Source organism: Pithys albifrons, chromosome Z (assembly GCF_047495875.1).
Source record: "Pithys albifrons albifrons isolate INPA30051 chromosome Z, PitAlb_v1, whole genome shotgun sequence".
NCBI classification, from domain to species: domain Eukaryota; kingdom Metazoa; phylum Chordata; class Aves; order Passeriformes; family Thamnophilidae; genus Pithys; species Pithys albifrons.
Window position 1 is genome coordinate 55,866,651 of NC_092497.1, and position 25,209 is coordinate 55,891,859.

At 45.9% G+C, this 25,209-nt stretch overlaps 1 protein-coding gene across 1 annotated transcript in view; it reads right to left on the bottom strand.

Annotated features, from left to right (window-relative positions):
- Positions 1-2,171: 2,171 nt before the first annotated feature.
- TAL2 (TAL bHLH transcription factor 2) overlaps positions 2,172-25,209 on the bottom strand; it is a 30,890-nt gene continuing 7,852 nt past the window's right edge. Inside the window, exon 2 of the mRNA XM_071580737.1 lies at positions 2,172-4,859. Coding sequence (XP_071436838.1) covers positions 4,496-4,849 — 354 coding nt within the window. The 5' untranslated portion in view covers positions 4,850-4,859 and the 3' untranslated portion in view covers positions 2,172-4,495. The remainder of the gene's footprint in view (positions 4,860-25,209) is intronic.

Sequence of the window (25,209 nt, forward strand, 5' to 3'; positions counted from 1 at the left end):
TAATCCTCCTAATTTTAACTGAAACGTGGAGCTGTATTCTACCATTGATACTGTTACAAAGTCCAAGTATAGGAATGTCTCACTGAGTTTTCTGCATCACCAAATTTCTGCATCACCAAATTTCTGCATCACCAAATTCACTGAGATTTCTGCATCACCAAATTCACACCCTCCTGCAGGAGTACCATGGGTTGGAGGAGGCCATGACTCTTTTAACTTTGCATCACTCCTTTTTATACCAGGGGACAGCAAAGATGCTTCTAGAAAATACCACTTTATCTGGCCTTCCTTGAAATATTCACAAATATCCTCACCAAAAAAAAAAAAAAAAAAGTGAAAAAGTGCTTTTCACACAGCTCTATTTAGCACTGTTAGTTACAACTAGGGGACAGTAGGATCCTTATGACAAAAGACATTTTTGTCATTTATACTAAGGTTTTGACACTGCAGCAACCTACATGAGATATTTTCAATCGTCTCCAAATGACTTGGTGCACCTCCACAGCACAGGTCCCATTGTCTCATAGAACGATGTTAATGTGGCTATACCATGCTGTCCTAGTTCTGCATTGTGTGGGTGTGACCAAAGCTGTGTATTCTACACCCTCTATTCATTTCCCATGAACTGTTACCAATGGACCATTTGCAGCAGCTGCCCAGGGCACACCCAACCCCTCAGGCTGTGAGCTGGGTGTGAAAGACACCAGTGAGATAAGAGCTGTGATAACTCCCATCCGGGGAGTCCTTGGCACCTCCACACCCACCTGAGGGGTCATGTCTGCTGATGGGCCAGCAACAATTCCAAAATCCCCCCTGACTCACAGAGTCAGATTCCCCAGTGTGGAACTCCCTGACCTGGGGGAGGGACTGGGTGGTCCCACCTGGACCTGAGGGGATATAACTCGGGGGGTTTTGGGACTGGGGGACCCCACTCATTGGATCCAGAGGAGGACCAGAACCTCAACAGGAGGAGATCACCTCTCTCGACCAGACTGTGACATCATCTGCACCAACAGGTCTCTCACTTCCTTTTGCTTTGGACCCGGGGGAACCACGTGGGGCTCAGCACAGGGGCCAACAAATCCCACTGTGTTTGTGCCCCAGGGTGCTGGGTTACACTGCTGGGTTTTGTGGGTTAAACCCAATTTCTCTTTGTATCATTGCATTTTAATAATATTTTTTATTAAATTGTAACTCTGACTTATAATCTCTTTTGTGTTGGGTTTGTTTCTCCTGCCGGTTTAGCTTTAAAACAGCACACATGCCCACTTCCAGAGAAGGCATTGCCACTGGATCCTCAGCACATAACCTAATTTTGCATTACCTGTTGTAAGTAGAGGGTCCTCTCTATGGTGGCATTGTCTTGCTTAGTATAAATACATACTGAACATCACATATAAAGACATTTTGAACCTCACATTTGTTGATTTCATGACTTTAATACATAATCCCTTAAGATGATACCTTTGTGAGGCACATTTTCTGCAGAAATCCCTCTCTTGGTGTATTCTAGAATATTGTCAGGGATGTGAGACATTCAGTCAATCATGAAACTGTCCCTGTGTTCCAGAGATTTCCCATCTCTTCCTCACAACTTCTGCATCAATCATCTTAGTGTTCCTCTTCCTCTCACACCTTCATATTCAGCTGGGGATTAGGTTGTTCCCACCAGATGTTAGCCAGAAAGAGCAGCTTAACATTCCAAATTGCCCTTATCCCTGAATTCATTTTTATATCTGAACCTGGACTCCTGTTTGATTCTATAGGTTGTGCCTATCTCCAGATAACAATAGACTCAAAGTCCAAATGAATTCTTTAAGACGGCTTATGCATTTTAATGTGGAGTTGATTTAAAGCTTTTGAATTGTGAATATTTGGAAGAGATAAATAACAGTGTTGCACAATGAAATTTTAGTTATCTGGCATTTTCCAAGTGCTCTTGGCATGTCATTTGAAATGTAACTCAAACCAAAAAGTGTAAGAAATTGTAATAAACAAATAATTCCTTTCCTTCTTCACCATCTAATAATGTTGTTCTTACCAGTAGGACTCTTGCATAAGAGACAATAGAACAATCCTCTACTGGAAATTACATTCTGATGTTTGGGATAGTGGTATAGAAATGTAAAATGAAATTTTAGACAAATTTATAAAAGACAAAGATTAGCTTCTTAAATAATTTATTTGGAATATATTAGATGTTAAACAACCTCATATAGCACAAAATGTTATCAGTTACACCATATTGGTTCATAATCATACAGATACGAAATCCCCAAAAGACAAAGAAACTTGACCAAAAGAAAAAAGAAAAAAAGTCTTTGGTAGATAGATCTAATGAAATACTTGCTGAATGTGAAAGCAGAGAGCTCCTAAATTGAAAGGAGATCAAAGGCTGCACTGATATGAACCAAAGCAATAACAAGAAGGGAAGGGTTTTGGCATAGAAAACACAACAAACATGTTATGTTACAAAATTGCCAGAGCTCCTTTCCCCTTCCCTGGTTGACAGCTGCTCACAAGATGTTTTGCCTTGCCTCGGTAACTGTGTTTCCTAGGACAGCAAGTGACTGATAGACCAAATAGCCCCACCACACCTCTCCAGTAAGTGCTCTGATCTACTTGGACTAAATCATCCTGCTGCAACTCCAGCAAGCCAGCAGAAAGCGGGGAGGAGGTCTTGGCTCATTACCTTTGAGGTGCTGTGCAGAGGAGGCTGTGGCTCCATTTAGTCCTGTTAAAGTGGGCAGAGGTGGCGAGAAACAAACCGTGCAAAGGACTCTCATTGCCTTTCCACTCAGCTGCATTCCAGTGCAGTCCTGACAGCTCTCAAACACAGGGATGAGTGAAATGACTATTAGCAGGGTTCAGAAACAAAATCAACAGGAAACCCTTTCAGGTTGGTTTTTTTTTCTTTTGGTCAAAATTTGTCCACTGACATGCCTGTGCCTTACAGCACCAGTCCTGGCCAGGGTGAGCTGTGTCCTTTGTCAATGCTCAGAACAGCCCAACAGACCCATGGCAGGAGCCAGCCCTGGCTACTTTGGTGCACTTGGTGCTTGGTAAGGCTTTGAACGGCAGTTCAGCTTCAGGTGCCAAATCCCCTCATGCAGAAGGGCCGTACATGTTGCCTGCACAAACCCCATCTCTGCTTTCTGAAGGCACCTCATTGTCTCATGAACAAACAGGAATAGCCCAGGAATGTGCCTTGGCCTACAGGAACTACATTTCTTCACCAGTCCTGAACAAGGATCTTTTCTAAGCCTTGTCATGTCCCTTAGTCCATGTGGAAATTGAAAGGACTCATGTCAGTGGGAGCAGGATCTGACCAGGAAGCTCTTCTACTTCAGCCCAGTGTCACTTTTTTCTGTTGCTCTGGGCTGCTTTGTAACTCACATGAGCAACCCAGGCCTTTTGTGACATAGGTTATAACTCAATCAGAAATTAAGTTGTGGTTTTATGTGCAACAACGTGAAACAACCTTCATGAGACCTCTTTTCATCCAGCTTATCGTCCAAACACCTATAGCATGTTTGTTGGTGGCTCTCCCTAGAAGGAAATGACTTGCTGAATGAAGGGGAAGACATTTACATCAACTTCTTTGTCCTTGCTCCATCAGCCCATTTGTGAGAGGATCCACCTGGAAGAACCTCAGCTATAGCAGGTGACAGCAAGGAGATTAAAGGCAGTCAGCTGGGTATGCAAAGACATTTAGCCACCAGCACCTTTGATAGGCTTTTAAGGCAGCTGGAGCTTAGCTGACCATCTTCCTTCACATGCACACTGTCACTGCTATAGAAGAGGTTTAATCTTCCTCCTGAACCCACTGAAACTCATCTACAGCTGTGTCTTCCTTAAGTTATATTGGCACCTTCCTAACATTTAATTTTATTTAATACATTTTGCCGTAACACTAGGGATCCCTCCAGTCTGATGGAGAAGGATGTAGCCAGGCTCAAGGACTCAGACTCGCATTAAAAAAAAAAGAAGCAAGCTGGAAATAAGATTCACAAGCTCAAGAGTGAGTGCAATTAGCCCCTGTAACATCTGGTGGAGGATTGTGTCAAATATCACATCTCTCAAAATCTTTCACTACCAAGGCCAGATGTCTGTCTTGGACAAATTTTGTGGTGCAGTCATCACTCTTCATCTCAGTAGTGTTTCCTTGAAATAGCATGGGAGAATAATCTCTTTCTCTGTCAGAAACACTGAATGAGTTTCTATGGCCTGATTTATGGATGAGATCGGGGTAGAAGGCTCTTCTGGCTTGGACTCTGCTATGACAGCAGTGAGTCCTTTCAAGTTCCCAGGGACTGCAAGTTCTCCCTCTGGACTTCCAGGTTTCTGGATGACCAAGGATTTGTTTTCCTAGTAAATAAAAATGCATACCAAATAAAATAGTAATAAATATTAATAAATAATCACAATACACAGAGGAGCACAAAAAGAGGGGCTATCAAGACTAACACCAAGACACTGCACGCCTCATTGCCAGCTAGGGAGATGATGTCTCTGACCAACACTCTACTATATTGCTGCTCGTGGCAGGACAGGAGACACCACAGTTTTCAATCAGTGTCAGCTCCTCCATGCTTTGCAAGTGTGGGGCTTGCTGGAAGAATCCCAGGATGCTGCTCCGAGCTGCAACTGCCGTCTGCTGCAGGCCTGGCTCTCCCAGGACCTTGACAAGGAAGTTGATGTATCTCATAGCTAAACGGAGGGTCTCATTCTTGCTCAGTTTTTTGTCTGGCGGGTGGGTAGGAATGAGTTTCCTCAGCTTGGCAAATGCGCTGTTGACATTTTGCTGCCTCCACCTCTCCCTGGTGCTGGTGAAGATCTTCCTTGTCATTCTCAAGGTGCTGCAAAGCAAAGGAGATGGTGAGTGAGTTCTAAATAGCCCTGGCTTTCACATAGGCTGCTGTTCTGGTGACTCTGTAGCCTCTGGGCAAGGACACAGTGGTACTAAGCTTCAGTCTTTTGTCCTCTGTGGCTGATGCCCTTGTTCTGCATGTCCTGCACAGATTGACCCTAATCCCTAAATGTCCTCATTTTACAGACATGAATGTAAGCATTGCAGCTGCAAGCAGATGCCAGAGTTCAATAAGAACTTCACAAAGGAGTTAAAGGAGTTAGATTTCCTCACACAACCATTTGGTGCTGCTACATGTCCAGCTTCTCCAGGCTTTTGAGAGTTCTCCTGCAACAGAATTCCCAACAGCCAATCCATTTGTCATCCCACCAGGCTACATGAGAGCCACACTGGCACTTTTTATGGGAGAAGGCAGGCAGACCCATTGAAGAACACATTCATGCATTTTCCCAGCCTCATTTCACACCTTCCTGGGGTCTGCTCCCAGCTGGGCCAAGTTTGGTGACTAACAGCTGAAACGAAGCCAGGTGGACCTTCACCATGGGCCTTCAGTGAGCAGACAAACAACACTGCAAACATGTGCCTGTGGTTATTTCAGGAGACTCCTCCAGGGAAACAACAGTCTGGTTCCCTGCCCAGCCCATGCTGACTGCTCATGGCTGGTGGCAGAAACTCTTCAGTCTGATTCATCCAAGGCTTCTGCTTTAGCTTCTGAGAGGTGCCAAGACTAAGCCACATGTGCTGTGAGTGCTTGAGGCAAAGTGTGATTCCTAGAAAACGTGCTGGCATCCCAGCCAGAATGTCTACCTGGGTCCTACCTGTGCCCCACAGAGCTGAGCAAAGGGAACCCAGTGCCTGCAGCAGACCTGGCAACAGATCAGTACAGAGAAAGGCGTGCCCAGTGATCTTAAATGCCATTTACCAGAAATGTATCAGACTCTCAAAAGATCTTTGGATTGCCCTAACCCTTCTACCACCACCACTGGCAAGTGTCTTCCCTTCTCTCCCACAGCCCTGGAGGAGACACTCACGCCTCCATTTCTGAAGCAGCTCTTTGTGCCAATGGCACACAGACAGTTGGAGCAGGGAAAAAGTATCCACAGCCAAGAGACTAAAGGACTTCCACTTACCCTCTTATGCATGTGAAAACCTCAGCTTTTTGTATTCGTTGGCAAACTCCTTCTTATAGCAGTTCCACAGGGAAGGGGGCGGTGGGGGAATAGCACACTTCATGCCCAGAAAGAGGGAATTTTGGGGTGACAGCCTAGCTGCAATCTTGTTTCAATTTGAAGCAGCCTCACACAATGCAAAACACTCGGGGTTCACCAAAATACAGGGCAATAGTCCCAGTGAACAGAGAAACACAAATGTGACTCACAGCATAATTGGGATGCCCTGTCAGGGAGCCAAGACAGGGGAGTTTCCAGCCCAGTATTGGTTACCCACTGCCAGGGAAGCACATTTGCAGCACTGTAAATCATGTCACAGCTGTGTTCAGAGACCTCAGGTCAGAGAGGCAGCCAGCACAGGCACACCCTTGTATACAGTATATGGCTCACGCTGCCCCAGCCTCACAGGCTCCTCTTGGCTGTGGCCTTTACACTGCTGACACATTTCTATTTTGGTAGAAGTCCGAAATTACCGTCATGCTTTTAGGGAACAAGAAAATTGACTCAGCAAAATATCCTTGCTTCAGGAGAGGCTCTATTAAAAGACAAGCCCTCATATTTCACGTTGCTGAGAGTTTTTCGTATGTTTTTTAGATTTACATTAAGGTCCTATGCTTGATCCAAATGAGAATTGTATCTCTCTTTTTTTGTTTGTTTTTGTTTTGTTTTGTTTTTTGGTTGTTTTGTTCGGTCTTGGTTTGTGTTGTAGGAACAAATCTGCTTGGTGCTTTGTACCTTCCTGAGACATGTTGCATGTACCTTTTTGGCAAGAACACTGCCACATCAGCAGTACAGATTTTAAACACTATCTTCCAGTGCTCCTCTGTACTGCAATGTGTTGACTGCCCAAGGCAGAACTTTTGCTTTTACAGATTTATTCTTCAAACAGCTGCTCAGATCCATGTGAAATTCAATGTGCCACCTGCTTCTCTCTCTTTCTTCTGTTTTGGTGTTTATGTTGTTGTTTGTTTTTTCCTTATCTTTTCCTTTTTTCTTTTTCTTTTTTTTTCTGAAGACATATTTATCTGTATACAAAGGCAGTTATTTCTCATAACATAAGGAAAGTTATTTGGTCTTCTGGACTGTATTTTGCTAGTCCATTTTTGTCTTTGCAATGTAATTCTGGTATGTGGGTCAGTGTTTGCTGGATAAGTGTTTACATCTCAGTTATAAATACCAACAGCATGTCTGCTCCTTCTCTTTCTCCTGGTGCTGTCCCCAGCACAGCTCTCCAGGAAAGCAGGTTAACATCCAGCCCTGGTGCTGTGAGCATGTCATCTTGTCCCGTTAGTGGTATTATTGGTGCGAAAATAAACCCAGCCTACTCCTTCACACCATGCTTTCTTTGTCTTCCTTCTCTTGCCTCTGGAAAGGACAATACCACGTTTGTGGTCACAAGCCTTGTCAGCAAACAGATGCCTTTGTGAGACCAGCTCCTGATTTACACTTCAAAAACGTGTGCTTGTATTTCTGACATTTATTCAAGATCAGCAAACAACAGCTCCTTCCCTCTCCCAGCATCTCCTCTTGCACTAATAGCTCTGTGGGGAGCTTTGTTTCAGGTGTAATCCACCTCCATTCATCTCTTCCCCTTTAATTCCTCTCCTTTTTACCTGTTCTGGTATGGGTTTCCTTTTGGTATGCTTGGAGTTGCAGCTAGAAACACAGAGGGAAAATTATCCTGCTCCAATCCTGCAGTAACTGTAATGTTTCATCAGCACAGGTTCTTTTCTCTATCAGTCACCTACACGTCCTCTGAGCTCTCTGTAACCACAGCACCTTGCAGTTAAAATGCAGCCAGTTTGCTGACAAGCGATCTGATTTCCATTTCTTTTGTCTCAGTCTCTTCCTCCTTCTCTCCAACCCTCCCCACCAAGCTTGTCTGCTTGCAATTTCAGGTCTCTGCTCATTTTGCACACTTGAGCAATGTATTCTTTAGCTTTCTCTCATGCACTGTATAAAATACATACCATCTTGTGGCTGTGTGCATCTTGCATCCCACTGGTCCATTTTAAATCTGTGCAGAAATCACCTATTTGTACATATAATGGGCAGATTTATTGCATTAACCCACAGGCTTGGATTCTGCACTTTCTGTTCACCTTCCCTAACTGCAGAGTAACAGCCCCACATTATGCTGACAATTAAAATCCCAGGAAGGCAGCAGCTCAAATTCGAGAGGATTCATCCTGCTTTCAGGAATGTAAATCTGGAAGTTTACACCATTTTCACTGGAGGAATTACTTTGAAAGACAAAATTTTGCACTGAGGAGAGGATTTAACTCAGATCAAGAAGGCACATCCAGCAGTAGTAGGTAAATGCAGTTTCATGAACTAAGATCCACATCTGCAGCGTGTAAAGAGAATTGTGCAAAGAAACTCCCAGCCAAGCAGTGAATCTGTTCCAACAACCAGAAGGAGAAAAAACAAAGGGAAAACAAGCCACCACCCACCAAACAGATAAAAGAAGCTTTCCACCCCCTGCCTACCCCTTTGAAAAATATAAAAATGGGTTGTGGGCGGAATGCTGGCTGTGTTTAATGCAGCCGCGAGTGTCGCCAGACAAAAGACTAAACCACAGAAAAGATGAAGATCTCTCCCCTAGCAGCAGTTCTCACAGGCTCTCCACGCAAAAGCCTTTCAGGCAATCCAGGCAGCAGCAGAGCAGCTTAGGCACAAAGCACATCTCTGACAGACATTCCCCAGCAAACAGCCCCCGAGCCAGCGGTTCATGTCTGAGGGCTGGCAGGGGACTCGCCGGGAGCCCAGCACTCAGTCATAATTAGCGGGATGCTATTAACTAAAGATCTTGGAGGAGAAAGTTCCTCCCTCAAGTTATACCTCTGACCTCGGTGAAGTTAAATCCGTGTTGAAACTGACCACTGGAGACCTACTCCTGCAAATCTTAATCAGACAGCAGATGCCAACTGCCAGCAAGAATAGGAGTGCTTCTAGTAAACCTGCAGTGCCACACCATTACTCCACAGGGGAAACCCAGTGCCTGCTAAAATTGGTTATTTAACACATTGCATTGGATTTTGTAAAGTCCCCTTAGCCCTTTAGCAAATGGCAACAGAGGAGCAGATGTTCCCTGTATCAGGGAGGTGCTGGGGAACCTGATCTGCCACAGGGAGCAAAGCTTCCCTCCCCAGCTATCACGCCTTTGCTGCTGTGCTTTGTTCACTTTGCATCAGTGTGATGAGCAGAGCAGAAAGAGGAAGCTCACTGTTTCCGTCTTCAGTTTCATGCAAGCCTCAAAGCACGGGGCTCAGCTTCGTGCAGAGGGCAAGACTGAGCATTGATGCCACAAGACAGAACACTGTCTATCCCTAATATGTGACTTTATTTTTTACCCATTCTCTAGGAGGAATAAGCTCATTCTTTGCAGCGTCACCGTGTTTGCTGTGTGGTCACTTGGATTTCAAGGACTTTCTTTGGGTTGTGAGGGGAAGGGAAGAGGAGAGGGGACAATGCAACCCAGATTGACAGATTGAAAGAGGAGCAGCACGCCTCCAGGTACAGGCTACCCACTCCCAGCTTTCCTCAGGTGACTCTCTCCATTGCTGTCTCCCTGTATCTCGGCACTGTTCCCTCCCTGAAGTGCCCCCCACCTGAAATCCCTCATCTGCACTAATGGACAAGGACACAGAGAAAGATCACAGTGCTCAGAGCAAACGCTGGGCTGGCAGTCAGGGAGTTGAACTTCTGTCCACGTTTCTGTGGTTCCATTGCCTCAGGCAAATTCCTTTTAATTGTTTTTCCCCCTGCACCTCCTTGTCCTTCCTGCTTATAATTAGTTTGCTTCATCTGTAGGGTCTGTGCAAGGCATTTCTGAGTGTGTGTGAACACTTGTGTTTCAGAGCAGACACCAGCTCACAGTGGCCCAGCCTTGCTTGGCACTGGCAGGTGCGGTGTTTGTGCAATGAAGGGGAAGAGCCTTTCCCAGCTCTCCTGGAGCAATTCCTGACACTAGAAGCAAACTTTATTTCATTTCAAATAAGATGTAGGAAGAGGAGCTACTTCAGGAGTAAAAAAGGGCTCCTTTCGCTGCCTCATGCCTCTGTTGGGAGTGTTACCTGACAATCATACCATGGTACAAAGTACAGCAGAGCAGCAAAAGCTCTATAAAAACTAGTTTGTGCTGACACAGTGATTTACCTTTTTCAGAGTCTGTAAATCTAGGACAAAACACACATAGTAGAATCTCTGCTTCTGGGAGCTCTCCTGTCTAAAGGCAGCATTTACAGAAACTCTCATGGCCACACTGTGCTCTCACTGAACCTTTAGGAAAAGGAAATCACTGCAGTCTTCAAAGGCAGCTGTGTGAAGGTCTCAAGATTAAGTCAGCCTTCATGTGTGGGGTCACTGTGCTGCATGTGATCCCAGTTCCAAAAGGCAGGTCTTTCACCTGACCCAGTGCTGCCCATGGGTTGTTCAGCTTTGTAATCCAGTTGCCCTCCTAGAGGGTGCAGGTCTTCAGAAGAGGAAAAGGGCTTGCTGCTCCCTCAGAAATCAGCCCAGTCTGCAGACTTGGCAGTCTGCACACTGTGGCACTGAGTCCTCTGGGCCTGCCTTGGGGAAGGAAGATCTGCAAAGCAATGGGCTGTACCCAGCAGGCATGTGGGAGAGCACAAGGTATGTGGCCAAGAACTTAGCAACAGGGATGAAGATGTAACCCAAGCAAAGGTTTACTCTGCACATAGAAGTGGGTTTGTTGTTGTTTTTTGTGTGGCTCCCTTCTGGTCGATGCTTTATATGGTCCTTTGCAGCAAGAAAAGTAAATTACACCTCAGCTCTGCACAAAACAAAGAACCCACTCATGGTCTGCAACAGCTTTTGCTGAGTGAAGTTCTAGTGCATTGTTACAGGCATTACAGCTTGATAAGCTGAGAAAGGAACACTGCCAGGACGGTTAGTCTTTATTTGCTAGACCTGCACTTGTGTTATTTTCTGTTCAAGAAAATCTGAGAGTCATTCTTGGAAAAGTGCTTCTCTGTCCTGATGGTCCCTTCCCCTATTCCACCAAGGTCTGAATGGCAGTTCCACTGGGTTTCCTTTAAAAACAGTCTCTGCCAAATTAACTGCCCAAACACCACTAGATACAGACACTTCCTGTGCTTCAGGTTAAACACAGAGAATAATAAATTTGGTTCTCTCTCAGGAGTTCTTCAGGACTCTTCTTTTTTTCTACACCCAGTATGCAGACCCTGCTCCACACAGACATTTCTCCCTCTTCACTGCATACCCTCATCCATGCATACCTCTCTGTGCATCTGCCACTACGAGGCAGTAAGGGAGCTGTGAACAGCAGGCAAGTTCAAACTCTCCTCCCTGGAATGGGAAGACATGAGTGAGAACGGGGACCAGATGCTGCATATCTTACAGCTCGGCAAACACCAGTTTGCAGCAGCTCACACTGTTTAGAAGAGTTGTTAGGAGCAGAGAGGGGGAAATCCAGGGCTGTAAGGGACATTTGCATCAGCAGGAAGGTAGATCTTCATTACAAAGAAATATTTGCTTTTACATTTTACCCAGACTGGTGGCAAATCTCTCTGTGACTTCAGCCAAAGCAGGACTGAAGGTCTGGCAGCATCCTGACAGCAGCATTCAGTGACCTGTCTTCCTGCCAAAGCCAAAACCAGCCTTCTGATCACCTCAGCATTACCCAAATGTCTGCTGTGCTTAAGACTAGAGGTCGCCATAACCACAGAGAAAGCCACCATGGGAAAATGTGGCTTCCAAAACGGAGATACAAACCACTACAAGACAAGGACCACAATCCTGTTTTCCACTAAGCATCATGCCAATAACCTTTGTGGGGCTACACCTGATAGAAACAGCAGCACAAAGATCATCCCTTTAGCCTCAACCACCTGCATTTACTCCCCAAACCTATTCTCTGTGAGTACTTAATTTCTTGGATCATCTGCTCGTTTCACAACAGTTTAGTGATTTCTGTAAACAGGCATTAAAAACAAGCTGCATTTATTTTAGGGGTTCTGATGGGGTTTGAGCTGTTTTGTTGTTGTTGTTGTTTCTTGGTTGTTTGAGGTTTGGTGGTTCTTTTGTTTGTTGGTGTTTTTGTCATTTTTTGTTTGAGTTTTTGTTTGGGGTTTTTTTGTGAAACAATGTAGCAAAACACAGCGGGACAATATTCTGAAAATGCAATATCATCCTGTAGTGTCGTAAGAAAACCAGGAAGGACAGAGAGAGCTACTTCAGAAAAAAAAACCCCGATGTTTCACTGTTTAACTTTCTCAGGCAAATGCAATTTTATGCAAACGGTTGCTCCTGGAAAGACAAACATGGTTTAGACTGGCAGTTTCAAAAGTTTTTGAGAGTTATTAATATTTAGCAGTAGAAGTGAAATTAATAAAATTGCTAAGCTTTTCCTTCTAATTGCAATATTTAACTGAGGAAATATTAAATTCCTGTGTATTTTACATATACGTCAGCAGTAACACAAATGAACACAGATGAGTAAAGTATGGGGATGTTTTATATATGTGAAGATTGGAATTTAAAACTGTTTCTTTATGCTTTTACCTGTTGGCACTGTCAGTGAATCTCCACACAGTCTAGTGAATAAGCATACAGCATAAGACTCATTAATACACTAATACCTGTGCTTTTGCAAAGATTTTGTTTTAAATAACAAACACCATTGGAGAATTCTGTTAAGTTTTAGCTCCAAACTCAGGAAGTCTATGATGCCCTTTGTAATCATTTTGCACCAGTGCAATAACTCTGACTTAGAGCAGTTTACAATGCTATAAATGAGTTTGTTTACTGTGTAATTATACCGATACGATGTAAGAAAATCTAGGAGTAGTAAGAACTGTGATTTTAAAATCACATTCGTTTCCTCCACATCTATTCATCACTATTTCTTTCAAGAGCAGTAAAACCAATCAGTATTTTCTTCTGGTGAGGTCTGATTCACTGAGTCTCTGAAAATATGAGGAATTTGAAAAGTCGAGGCACAAAGTGTATCTCCATTTGATCAAATGCAGCCAAATGTACGTGGCTGTTCTTCAGATCAGGTGCCCTACTCTCAAATTTTTCATGACAAGAACCAGTGGGGCTATGAAAAGAAAGAAAAATCCATAGAATGGCAAAAGGCTTCTACAGACATTCCTTTCTTTAAGGATGTTTCCTGCCCTGAGGAGAAACTTCGGCATTCCTAAGTTGCAAAAGAGGGGAGGCAGTAAAGAGGAGAGACCATTGTCACTTACTTTTCTGTTCACACCGAGTTGTGCCTCTGGAAACCTGGTCAGTGGGCGAACAGGGAGCAACCTCAGACTCTTCCTGTGTTTCTTTCCTGACTGCTTTCCCAGTGCCTGGCCACAGAGCTTGCTCCTGCTGGAGTCAGCCTAGCGCTGGTCCCGGCTGCCTCATTTATAGAGTGGCAGGTCCTTTGTGTGGCGCGTGTCCCCACTAGTCCCGGCAATCCACGGAGCTTGTTTTGCATCTCCCAGGAGATTCTCTCTGTCTTGCCTTTTCTCACCACATGCCCTCTGCCCCTTTCTGGGGCTGCTATGGGGCTCTAGCTGAAACCAGCCTTCGTCTCTTAGTTCAGCGACTGGCTGGGCCAGGTGAACTTTGCAGGAAAGGGTGAAAGAATCTTTAGCAATCATCTAATTTTTCTCTTTTTTTGCTCTTCTGTTTGGGGCGATTTTCTTAAATTTTAACTTATTTAACCAGCTCTGAGCTTGTAAATGTTTCCAGGGACAGAGATGCAGTGCTCTTTGAAAAGACATCTTTAACTTGAGTCCTTACTGGGGAGCAGGCTGGTGGTTTTATTGCATTCCCAAGCAGCAGTTTCCTACTTTGCTCTGTCAGGATGTGAGGTGCAGTTGCTGAGTGTGACGACATGCAGGCAAATGAATCCTGCACTGCCTTCTTTGGTGGAAAGTCCCTCTCACTCAGAGCCATGGCTAGCACCTTCTGCAGCCACGAGGACACCTACAGCTGCTGCTGTCCCAGTGCTGGCCCACACCTGCGTGGCCTCTACCTCAGTCTGTGTGACAACAGGAGGTCACAGGTGTGAATTCACACCTCTGCCAGCCCACCCTTCACTTCACGACCCATGTAGTGTACTAAAGAAAGGTTTCATTCATGCTTTTACTTCAAAGATGAGACACCTCCATGCCCCTGTGGATAAGATTCAGGGTTGGTGAAACACAGACTCCAATGCTGGGGTGTCCCCAAAGCTTCCTCTCTGCTTAAGGGCAACAGGAAAGCATGCGGACACCTGAGTGCAAAACTGAATACTGCAGACTAACACCATCCCCCTCGCTGAAGCCCAGATGTCTCTGCATCCAAGGCAGAGACTGGTCCATCCAGCCTTCCCCTCCCCCTGGATAACAATTCCCTTCATACACGAAACCCTGGCACACATTGCCCAGAGGTGCCCCATCCCTGGAAACAATCAAGGTCAGGTTGGATGGGGCACTGAGCCAGGTGATCTAGTTGAAGATATCCCTGCTCAGGGCAGGTGGTTTGGACTACATGGACTTTAAAGGTCCTTTCCCACCCAAAACAGTCGTTTCTGTGAAAACAATGACAAAATTGCCACAGGCACAAGCCAGGGAGGGCTTAACCTTGTTACAAACATCCACAGCCTTTGGGACCTGTACAGTCCCATCTGCATCTCCATCCACTTTTCCATCAGGTGCTGGGTTCGCTTTGGGTGGGCATAGAAGTAAATAGGGAGAACAAGAGCAAGATATGCCCTGGAGCAACGGGATAGTAAAAGGGAACAAGAGACAGGGAAGGACAAGCCCCAGCTCATCACCCCACCTTCATGGGGCAGTAAAACATCTGCCCAAAGGATAAGGCAGTTTAAAACACACTCCACCACTTCCCTCTGCCAAGGCCCAAGAAAGCTCAGCTCTTACCCAAACCAGCTCACCCCAGACAGCAGGATGGCTCGGCAGTGCTCACCTACTGAGTTTTTAAAAGCACTGAGAGTGTTCCAGTTAACAGGATTGCCGCCATAAATATTAATGAGCCAGCAGTGGAATGATGCGGTTGCTCTCCGGAGAGAATGAGCCTCGGTCCCCGCCGGGGCAAGTCGTTCCCTGCAGAGCTCGACTGAAGGTTCAGCCCTTTCACACGCTAAATTAACAGTGGCACTACAGCCTGAAAGCTGTGTCAACCGCTTCATTTAGCACAAGTGTTATGTTAACTAAAGGCCCTATTCCGGAGGGGCCTTTGGCCTCACAGAACTCTAATTTCCATGTAATTTACATTGGAGAGCTGGAGAGTGTCCCTCCTCTCTGTTACTTCTTCCAAGCCATTATGTACCCAAAATTTGACCTGAGATGCTCCAGCCAGCTTGCAACAGTAGGGAATGGGGCTTGAAAGTCCTGAAATGGGAGGGAGCTGAAGCTCTTGATCCCTAACTGCTTGGATAAAGGGTTTTCAAAACCTGGTCACACAGAGCACTATAAAATACACAGTCAGGAAAGTGTCTTTCCTTTCTGGGAGAGGAGCTGGATGGACTGCTGTTCACTCTCACTCATGTGTGTGAGTGGTCAGATCATGGGGCATGAGGAGAGCACAGGCAGGTCTGCATTTCACAGACTATTCTGAGTTGGAAGGGACCCACAAGGATCATCGAGTCCAACTCTCAAGTCAATGGCCCACACAGGGGATTGAACCCATGACCTTGGCATTATTACAGCTAAGTATCCATGTATCCAGGAGAGCTGGATCCTGTTTCTGTTCCTATCAGGTACGTTCTCTCTCCAGAGCCAGGCTCATGGTGAGAAACCTGCCTCGTTGGGGAAACATGAGGTGAAGAAGGAATATCCCAGCCCCCTCAGAAGAGTCACCACCACTCTTGTGGTGACACCAAGGTCTCCTCATTTTCCTCCTGCTGCATGAGGGGATTACTCCTCCCAGAATCCTCTGTGGAAGCCCATTTGAGGCTGTTCCTGACTCTTACACCAACTTTAAGGGTATTTTCCACCCTGTCAGAGTGTTCTGAAGGGGTCATATGTGAGAGTCTGCTTTGCTGTCTCTTTATTAAGCTTCCTGTTGAACTGTGATGACTTGGCATCAATGAACCACGCCAATCTGATTCAGCTTTCTCTCCAAACTTGGCAGTGACGTGGCAGCAGGGGGAACACATGACCAACACATCCCTGCAGTCCTGGGGTTACTTCTTTCTCAAACAACCCACAGTTGCCAGGACACTATAGCTGAGTCAGGAACAGGAGGTATGAAAACAACTTTACACCCTGGGCATAATCTTCTTCACAAAAATCTCTGCTGGGATACATCCCTGGAGTCTGGGGCAATTCCTTACCTGCAGCAGGTCTGGTTTTCAGCAGCCACCTGTTAGTTCATGGAAAGTTGGAGGGGAACAGAATACATTTTCTAATTTTCACTTCAGCCAGCTCACATGCTTTTTCTTCAGCACCACAGGCACCAGTAACTGGCCTGGATGAAGCCACAGACAGCCTGTAGTGTCTTATGCAACAGCACTTACACGTGTGACTGTGAAATGGAACACGCCAGTGTTGGCCACTTGGAAGAAGTCAAGAACATGTGGATGACTGAAAAGGGTGAACACCCTCAAAACTGTGTTTCTCATGTCCCTCTTTGAAATTCAGGATTCCAGCATTTAAATTCTACCCCTTGAAATGTCCTAGGGGCATAACTCTGGTTATTTCTCTTCCTAAAAGATAGAAAAGCTGTTTCTGCACAGGTGACTGTGTGGCATGCAAGCAGGAGCAAAAGGCTTTATCCTGCTGCACAACTTCCAGAGCCAACAGAAACCTCTCTAAGACAGAGTGATGGTCAGATGGAAAAAAATGCTTATGTTTTACACTGGCACAGACCTCAAACTGTCTTTCTCCAGCTAAACTCTCACTGCAGATGAGCAGAGTATCACAGAGTAACCTGCCTAAATATCAGTAGAGATTTCTAAAGATGGGCCTGAATTGAAAGGATTTCTTCTGCTTTGTGAACTGAGCCTTTTCAGCCTGATGAAAGCAGCACACACAAAATGATGAGCAGGAGAAGGACAGCAAGAGGCTGCAAACACTCAGCTATGTTAACACTGTGGGTTCAGTGCCCGCTCTACATACGGGAACAATAAGAAACAATTATACACATCTGGGCTCCTGCCCTTTAAAATTATAATTTAGATTAATAGATTTTGAATATACAGAGCTGGAGGAGCTTGCTTGATTTTCAGAATAGCAGCTGCATGTTGACTGCTGAAATATTAAACTTCCACCATCTGAAGATTTTTTGTAGCATTTTGAATCTCTTATTAGTGTTAACAAAACATGTCAGTGGGTGCTTTAAATTCTCCCCATACCTTTTGCCTTAATTCAAGAAGCCAGAAATCTCCTTTTTAATGTTGAAACTTGCTGATAGTCTTGAAGAAAATGTTTAGCCACAAAATAAAGAGACTGAAAACTTAACGTACCTCTAAAGCTTTCCCCCAGGAACAACAGGAGAGATAAGCAGCTCAGTTTCCTCTTGACACATACACACCTAAACACTGAAAGCTCTTTGGAAATCACCTAAAACAGAGGGAAACAAGGCAGGCATCTCAGAGGATGAGCAGCTGCAACTTTCAGTGGCACACAATGTGTAGCTCAGGTTGCAAGTAGCAGTAAGGCCACTGCATAAGCATCACTCAAACCAGAGATTAAAAAAAATGTGGAGTTGAATATAAGTAAACCTTTCTGACCAGACTTTAAGCCCTAAGGGGTTTGCACCTTCTACAAGAGACTTTCAACTAATGACAAAGAGTAGGGACTAGAAGGTTTAATTTCCAGTATGACTTCAGGCAAAACACTCGACCTCCCATCATTTGCATTCCATGTGTTGGGAATCTCCAGGATTTTTCCCAGTCTGGAAAGTCCTCTTTCTTCATAAGCAAGTCTCTGGAACCGGGTAGTTTCCTCTTTGAGGTGAGTTCTTGCAATGGAGAAGGGAATTTACTCGGAATCTCTCTAAGTGCAGGTTCCTGCATGGGAATGGATGAGGTTGAAATCCTCAAAGGAGAGGTCCCCTACTGGCTGCTTGAGGCTGCTCCTCTTGCAGGACCAGCAGTGCATGTGTGTGCAAGTGGAAACTTCAATAAACTTGTCCTCTCAGGAGCTCACTGTGATTTAACAGTCCATTTCATATAGAAAAAAACAGGCCTGCTCACTGTTCTGACTCTTTAAGGTAGCTTTCCTATATTGCTTTAAAGTTATGCCATCCTATACTTTTTTTGCAGAGTTATGAATGTATGTCCTTATTGCTGCCTTGATGGAGTGATGGTAAAATTAATTTTGAATATCATTTTCAGTTGCTTTGTTCCCATTGTTTTTAAGTGCACCTCTGTTTTTTAGAAGCTCAGCTGGTGTAAAGTGACAAACTTTCATCAGTTACTGTAGCACGGACCTGATTTGCAGCATGCAGAAACCACCCCATCACTCTTTGAATTTACCTGTATTCCATCATATGACCATGCTGTGCATGCCTTTACTTTGCTCTGGCTCTACAAAAGCCAACATCAGCCCAGAGAAAGGAAGACAAATATTTGGCAAAATGCCTTGAGGTGAGAACGGTGCAATCTGCATATCTGACCACCTGCATTTTCAAAATAATTTTTCAAGGCCAGCCAGAAGCTCCTAAGTTTGGGCCTGTGTGTCCATGCCCCACCTGATCTCACCTGAGTATCGTTCCTGCAGAGCTGATGTCACATCACAGCACAGGGAAGCAGCTCCATGAACACCAATGAACTCCTTCCATGTCCCCACCCCACCTGTGTCTGTCACTTGAGCCCATGAAGCCAAGACCTGCCTTGTGACCTGCAGGACCCACCAAACCCGCAGAATCTGAACCCTGCAGATTTTAAACAGCCCTTGAGTAGTCCTTCAGACAGCTTTGCCTACCCTTTGTGAACCATAAGTACCAGGAATGTGTGTTCAGTAGTGGAGAAAACTGGGGAACAATTTCTCTTGATCATCTGTGAGTGCCAAAAGCCCAGTGCAAAGCCCTTGTTAGGGTGGATAATCTCATCTCCAGTGTGTTGTATCTCCCAGGAGGGAGGAAATCTCATCCTTGTCACAAATTGCAGGACTATCTTCTAGGACAATCATACCACAAGTGTAGCTCAGCTTGGTTTTCTGGGTCATTTTGAGTGGGCACACAAAGCATTAATAAGGTCTCAGCTCCTTTGTTCTAGTTCCAACTGACCTCTCTTGCCTTCTTCATCTTTCTACTCCAGTTGGTATAAAAAGAGACCATGCTCCTCCCTGGGTGGAAACGTGACAGACTCAGAGACCAAGGAAGTGCCACAAGCCACGTTTTGAGCACTGGCCAAACTTGAGGAAGATGCTGGTGTGGCTGCTGGGGCTCCTGACCACTGTTCCAGGAAGACACAAGCCTGGATCAAACCCAAAGCCAGAGGACGTGATTACCTTGTGTGCACTAAAGCATAAGAGCAAGCTTTGGGCAATACAGTGCTTGCAAGTCCAGGCTTTGCAGACACAGCTTCAGTGGCCTTTTTTGGTTACCTGTCCCTTCATTCAGTTCAGTTGCTGTGCTCAGAGGCTGAGCTAAGACTGCTGAGGGCATCTCTCAACCCAGACTTTGTCTGAGGTGCTGAGCTTTACGCTGTGAATGAACAAGCTCATAACACATCGTGAATGCAAAGTGATGGGCAGGAAGTCTCTGTGCTCCAAGGAGGTCAGGAATGCCCTTCCAGCCCACCAAAAGTAACATCCTGGGGCAAAGCTCTGGCCTCCAGGAATGCACCACCATTGCCCTCCCCAGCCCAGCACGAAGACACCATCAATACACAGGCAGCACCCACTCGTGACCTTTGTTTTGCTGCTCTGTCCCACTGCTCTCCAAGACAGAATGCCTGTCTGCAAGGAAACAAAGCCCTGCTCCTCATCCCAGCACCCTCTGCCACCCCTTTCAGCAGTGCTGCCTTTTTGCAGTTTAAATGTTTCTTTTTAGAGTGCCTTTTATTTCCAGCTTGGAGAGCAGGGGGATGAGAGATGGGATAGGGATGCTGAAGTAGTAATTTACATAATCTGATTAACAGAGGATTATCCAATGGCTGCTGAACAGCCTTAGTGTGCTTGAGCTAAAAACCTTACTATTCATTGCTCTCACCACCCTGCAGGGTGGCTGCACCTGCAGCACCAGCTAATACTCTCCTGGGGACTTCAAGGGAGGAGAAAAGCGGGGGCATATTTTTATTATTATCTGGGGGAGGGTTGAGGAGCTCCAACTTCTTGTGTGCAGCCCCTAATTGATCTGTCTGCTCTAGTCATTAGGAAGATGAAATGAAAACTGAGCCAGTTGGCATTATCAGGAAGAGACATCACCTTTGAAAAGGGGCTGCTTGGGTGGCTCCTCCCAGTTTTCCTGGAGGTAGTTCAGTGGGGCCCATCCTGACCTGCTGCAGAAAGGAACTGGCAGAAGGGTCCTACACATGCAAGAACCAACAGCATAGTTTCCCCTGTGCACACCAGTGCCTCGCTCAGCTTTGGGAGCAAACCAGGCCTGACCCTTGCTCTAACATCACCAGAGACCTTCTCAGGCTGTAGCCCACTCCTCTGCCCCAGAAACAATGTAGTGACATGGCTTGCAAAGCCTCACACCCAACATACCACCTTTTTATTATCCATGAGCCACTGCCTGGTCCAACAGGGACTTGGCTGAGGTGGCAACTGTGGGAAGAGCAGCAGGACTCACCAGAGCAACCCAGCTGTGTGTGCTCAGGGGGAGAAGGAATAAACCTGCTAAACAGCTCTCCCAAAACTCAGTCCAAGACTTCCCACAGACTCATAGAATCATTTTGGTTGGAAAAGACCTCTGGGATCATCAAATCCAACCACTAAGCCAGCACTGCCAGGTCTACCACTAAACCATGTTCCTTGGTGCCACATCCATGCATCTTTTAAATCCCTCCAAGGATGGTGATTCCACCACTTACTTCCCTGGGCAGCCTGTTCTAGTGCTTGATAACACTCCTGATGGAGAAATTTTTCCTAGTATCCAATCTAAATCTTCTCTGGTGTAACTTGAGGCTGTTTCCTTTTGTCCTGTCACCTGGGAGAAGAGACCAACTCCCACCTTGCTACAACCTCCATCAAGGTACTCCACAGACAAATAAGGTCCATCTCTCTGAGCCTCTTTTCTCCAGGCTAAATAACTCCAGTTCCCACTCTGGAAGCACCTAACTGTCCTGGAGCAATTCAGGAGCAGGGAGGCTGTAAAAAACAACCTGAAAGGAGGGACAGGTAAGTGTTATAGCTCCTTAAAGCACCACAAACTCAGCAGTACAGAAGGGCATCGACTGGGGCTGAGTCCAGCTCTCCCAGAAGGGGTGGGAGAGGGATGAATTTCAGGTCCTGGCAAGACGAGTTCAACTCTTTGTTTCAACAGAATCAGGTCTACATCCCAAACATCCACCCATGATGAAGGGCTGAAACTCCAAGGTGAGAAATGTGTTAACTTCAGAATGGAAGGAACTCGGGAGTTACAGATCTTCAGGTTAGGAGAAACATTAGAGAGTAGGAGCCAGACCCTCCCACACACGTTCCCATCAGAGCCAGGGAAAGAGGAAGAATTTGAATATTTTTTCCATTGTGCAGACGGACATCTGTAAGACAGGCAGTTATAAGAGGGTTTAGAACTTTCCAAGGAAACTAAAACTGGACTTCCCAGAAGAAAAGAGATACAATTAAATTTAACATCGTGGCCCCCCACCCCCCCAGTAGAAATGCTGCAATATAATTACCCAGGACTAATTGTGAGTCTTTGTTTCCAGGAGCATACACCATCCTCACAACCAGGTCTGGAGATGCTGGCATAGCTTTACATGTCCACTGATGATTGCTGTACTTGTCTCTGAAGACCTGCATGGCAGCTGCCATGCACAGACACCACCTGAACAGATTTGCAGTGCAGTGTCTTCCTTACTCCTACCAACAGCATGTGAATGAACAATGAAACACAGGGGTCTAGTTAATTAGGGAGGTTACAGAGTATGGTGAGATCATCCTTCCCGTTTGTTTACCCAATTTATCTTCTTCTTTAAGCAAGAAGGGGACACCACTTCTGACTTTTGGGTAAAAAGCACCAGAACAAAGGCTGAGAAGCAGCCACAGAGGAGATGTGTGTGCTGACAGCACATGTACAATCATCACCACTGTGTGGGTTGTTTTTTTTTAAGGATGAGCTGTGACACAGAGAACTGCCCTTTCACTGCATGTTACACAGAGACCAAGGTTCAAACCTTATTGCTACCTGGAAACAAGAACCCCTGCCAGCTGCTGACTGAAGTGCCATGAGGGACAGGAGTTGCACCTGTGGGATGTAGAGTGTCCAACAAGGTGTTCAAGGCACTGCACAGTAGAGGTATCTCCATGCTCCTCCCCATGGCAGAGGTGTCACCAAGATATCTCCATGTTTGGGTGTGATTCATATTCCTGGATTTAGGAGTTAGTCCCAATAGCAAGTGATCAACTGCATCCTGGGGTACACAAGCTCCCCTGCTTTGAGAGAGAGAGTAATATCTGTTGCTAAACTAATCCTTCATGCTGGCATCTGCCCAGCTGCCAAGAGAGAGAGAGATGACAGCAACTACAGCAGCATTTCTCTGTGCCATGTGCTGTGGGAAACCTGTTTCCCTCAGAGCCTTATTTCTCTGTACAGCTGTAGCTCTGTGAGGTCCCCTTGCACCTTGTCAATGCTGAATCTAGACCCTTGTCTCCTGCCCAGAGAAACAACCAAAATCAAAAGAGGCAAAGTAGATGTGAAAGGAACTTGCACATGTTGGTGGATAAAAGTCAGGCCCCTTCTTCACTTGTCACTTCAGTCCAGGCCTGGTTTCTATTTTGCAATTGAAGGGTTAGGAGCTGGTGCAGATCATCTGGCATCTCATGATGTCCCAGGAAAGGTGAACATTTCCACAGATCTCAGGCACAGAGACAACAGCAGCATCTGTTGCTTCATTGACTGTTCCCAGAGTTGGACTTTTAATTCCCCAGAGCTCAGCAGCCAGAACAAAAACATTTCCTCACAGCTGCTATTACCTTTTTTCCATGCTTCTGTCCCCAGAAAAAGCAACAGAGCTATTTAGCTGCCATCCCTTCCCCAGGCACACCAACTTGACCCACATGAGGTACATAAAATACATGTACAGCATGAACAGAATGAAGAAAAACCTCCTGAGCACATTTCTCACCATAAATCTTCACCATGCAAATATCAGCAGCTTCTTCCCAGCAGAGAGCATGCAAAGCTATGGAGAAAAATCACACCAAGGAAACACATTCTGATGTCAAGGACCAGGTTTGCTGACACTGTTTAGAGGGAGGGATGCATCTGTGTGTGTGAGGAGATGGTGCTGCTCTAGCATTAGATGTCAGCTTAAACATGCACTGTTCTTCTCAGAAAGGTGCAACAAACGAGGGGATCTTTCCTTTTTCCCTTTTCCAGCCCTGCCCCCAAGCCCCTCATGGGCTGACTCCATCTCTCTGTGCAGCTGAACAACTGTTTGGAGACACAGGACAGCTCAGCTCTGAGGCCCTGCGTTATTTATGAGTTTGGAAATCGGAGCCCTTGGGTTCACTGCCAGTAAATGGCAATGATTGGAGGGAGGGGGGGTAGACTGGTGTGCAGCTCTTCATTCTCTATTCCCTGTGAAAAGGGAATCACTCCAGCTAACTGGCCCATGGAGATAAGGATTTCAGACAATCTGCATTAGCCAGATAAGCCAGGTTTGCATTTCATGAAGATTGTTTGTTAAGAGCCTCAGTAAAATAAAATACAGTCGGAAGCCTTATCAGCACAACTCGTTTCCACTCACACCCCTCTGCCCAACACGACTGACATTTTTTTCCCCTATAAATGAAGGTCCCTGCTCGTATCCCGGCTCTCTGGGATGGAGCACGGACCAGGAACACGAAGCAGTGGGGGAGGGCTGGGGAAAACAAGGAAGAATGGTTTGAAACCTCCCAACTGCAACTGGTCACTGCTGGAGCCTGGTCCTGAGGCACACACAACATGGGGGGGGGGCGGGCAGCAATGCCCACTTGGTGGGTGGCTTGGGTTTGACCCTTCTGGTGTAAACCAGCAGCTGGGCTGGTACCAGCTCCTGCTACCAACTAAGAATCAGATCAGGAAGGAGGAGTTTTTACCTGTGTCCCTCTACTTCATGTTTTCGCCTCTCCTCACATCAAAAAACAAAAGCAAGGTCCCCTAACAGGAGTGACTTCCCAAACCCTGGCAGTCCTCTCTCTTTCCTCTTCTAACTGACCTTAGTCAGGTATTTTGCCATAAAACAGCCTTGGTGAATAATGGAAATCTATTAGAACATCCTCCAGTGCTCACCCTTTCCCTGCCATTTTTCTCTCAGCACCTGGGCTGGTCTGTTTGGGTACTGCTGCCTTTCCAGGTGGGAGATGCCCCTTTCTGCACTGACCCTGGGCATTATTCAGGTATCACACAGTCATTTAGTTCCTCTCCAGCCCACCCTGCATGATGGGTCCCAGGGAAAAACAGCCATACAAAAGTAAACTAACAAGACAAGGTCTTCCATGTTTTGAGAGCCAGCAAAATTACAAAGTCATTTAATGTGTATAACCTGTTGTTTCCTGCTGCCATTGCTGCACACACCTGTAGGTTTGTTGGCAGAAAGACCTTAGCAGGGCAGAAAGCACTTTGGGAGGGTTTGCATTTCTACCTTACTACTCGATAATGTCGTGGAGTAGTGCAACAATTAGTACTACAAGTAAGGGCAACTCTGTCTCACTCACACCTTTTAAGGACCCCAACCCTCTGCACGAGCACCAGTGGCCACGCACAGAAGTTGCATTAGCCCCATTTCAAACAGGTTCCTCCTTTTGAGGCCCACTTGTAGCTGAAATCTGGGCTCATGTGGCCCCAGTGGCAAAGCCTTTTACCACTTCAGTGCAAGATCCTCTGAAACACCTTGTTTCAAGAAGTGAAATGGAAAATGTGGCAGTCCAGTCACCTCTCTGGCCAAAATCCAAAGTATCCCTCTCCCAGTTCCAGCCAGCTTCATGTCAGCATGCCAGGAGAGATACCAGGAAGGACTGGACAACACTCCGAGACGTTCAGAAATGATAACTGGGAGGGTTTGGAAGATTTGGTGGTCAAAGCAAGAACAGG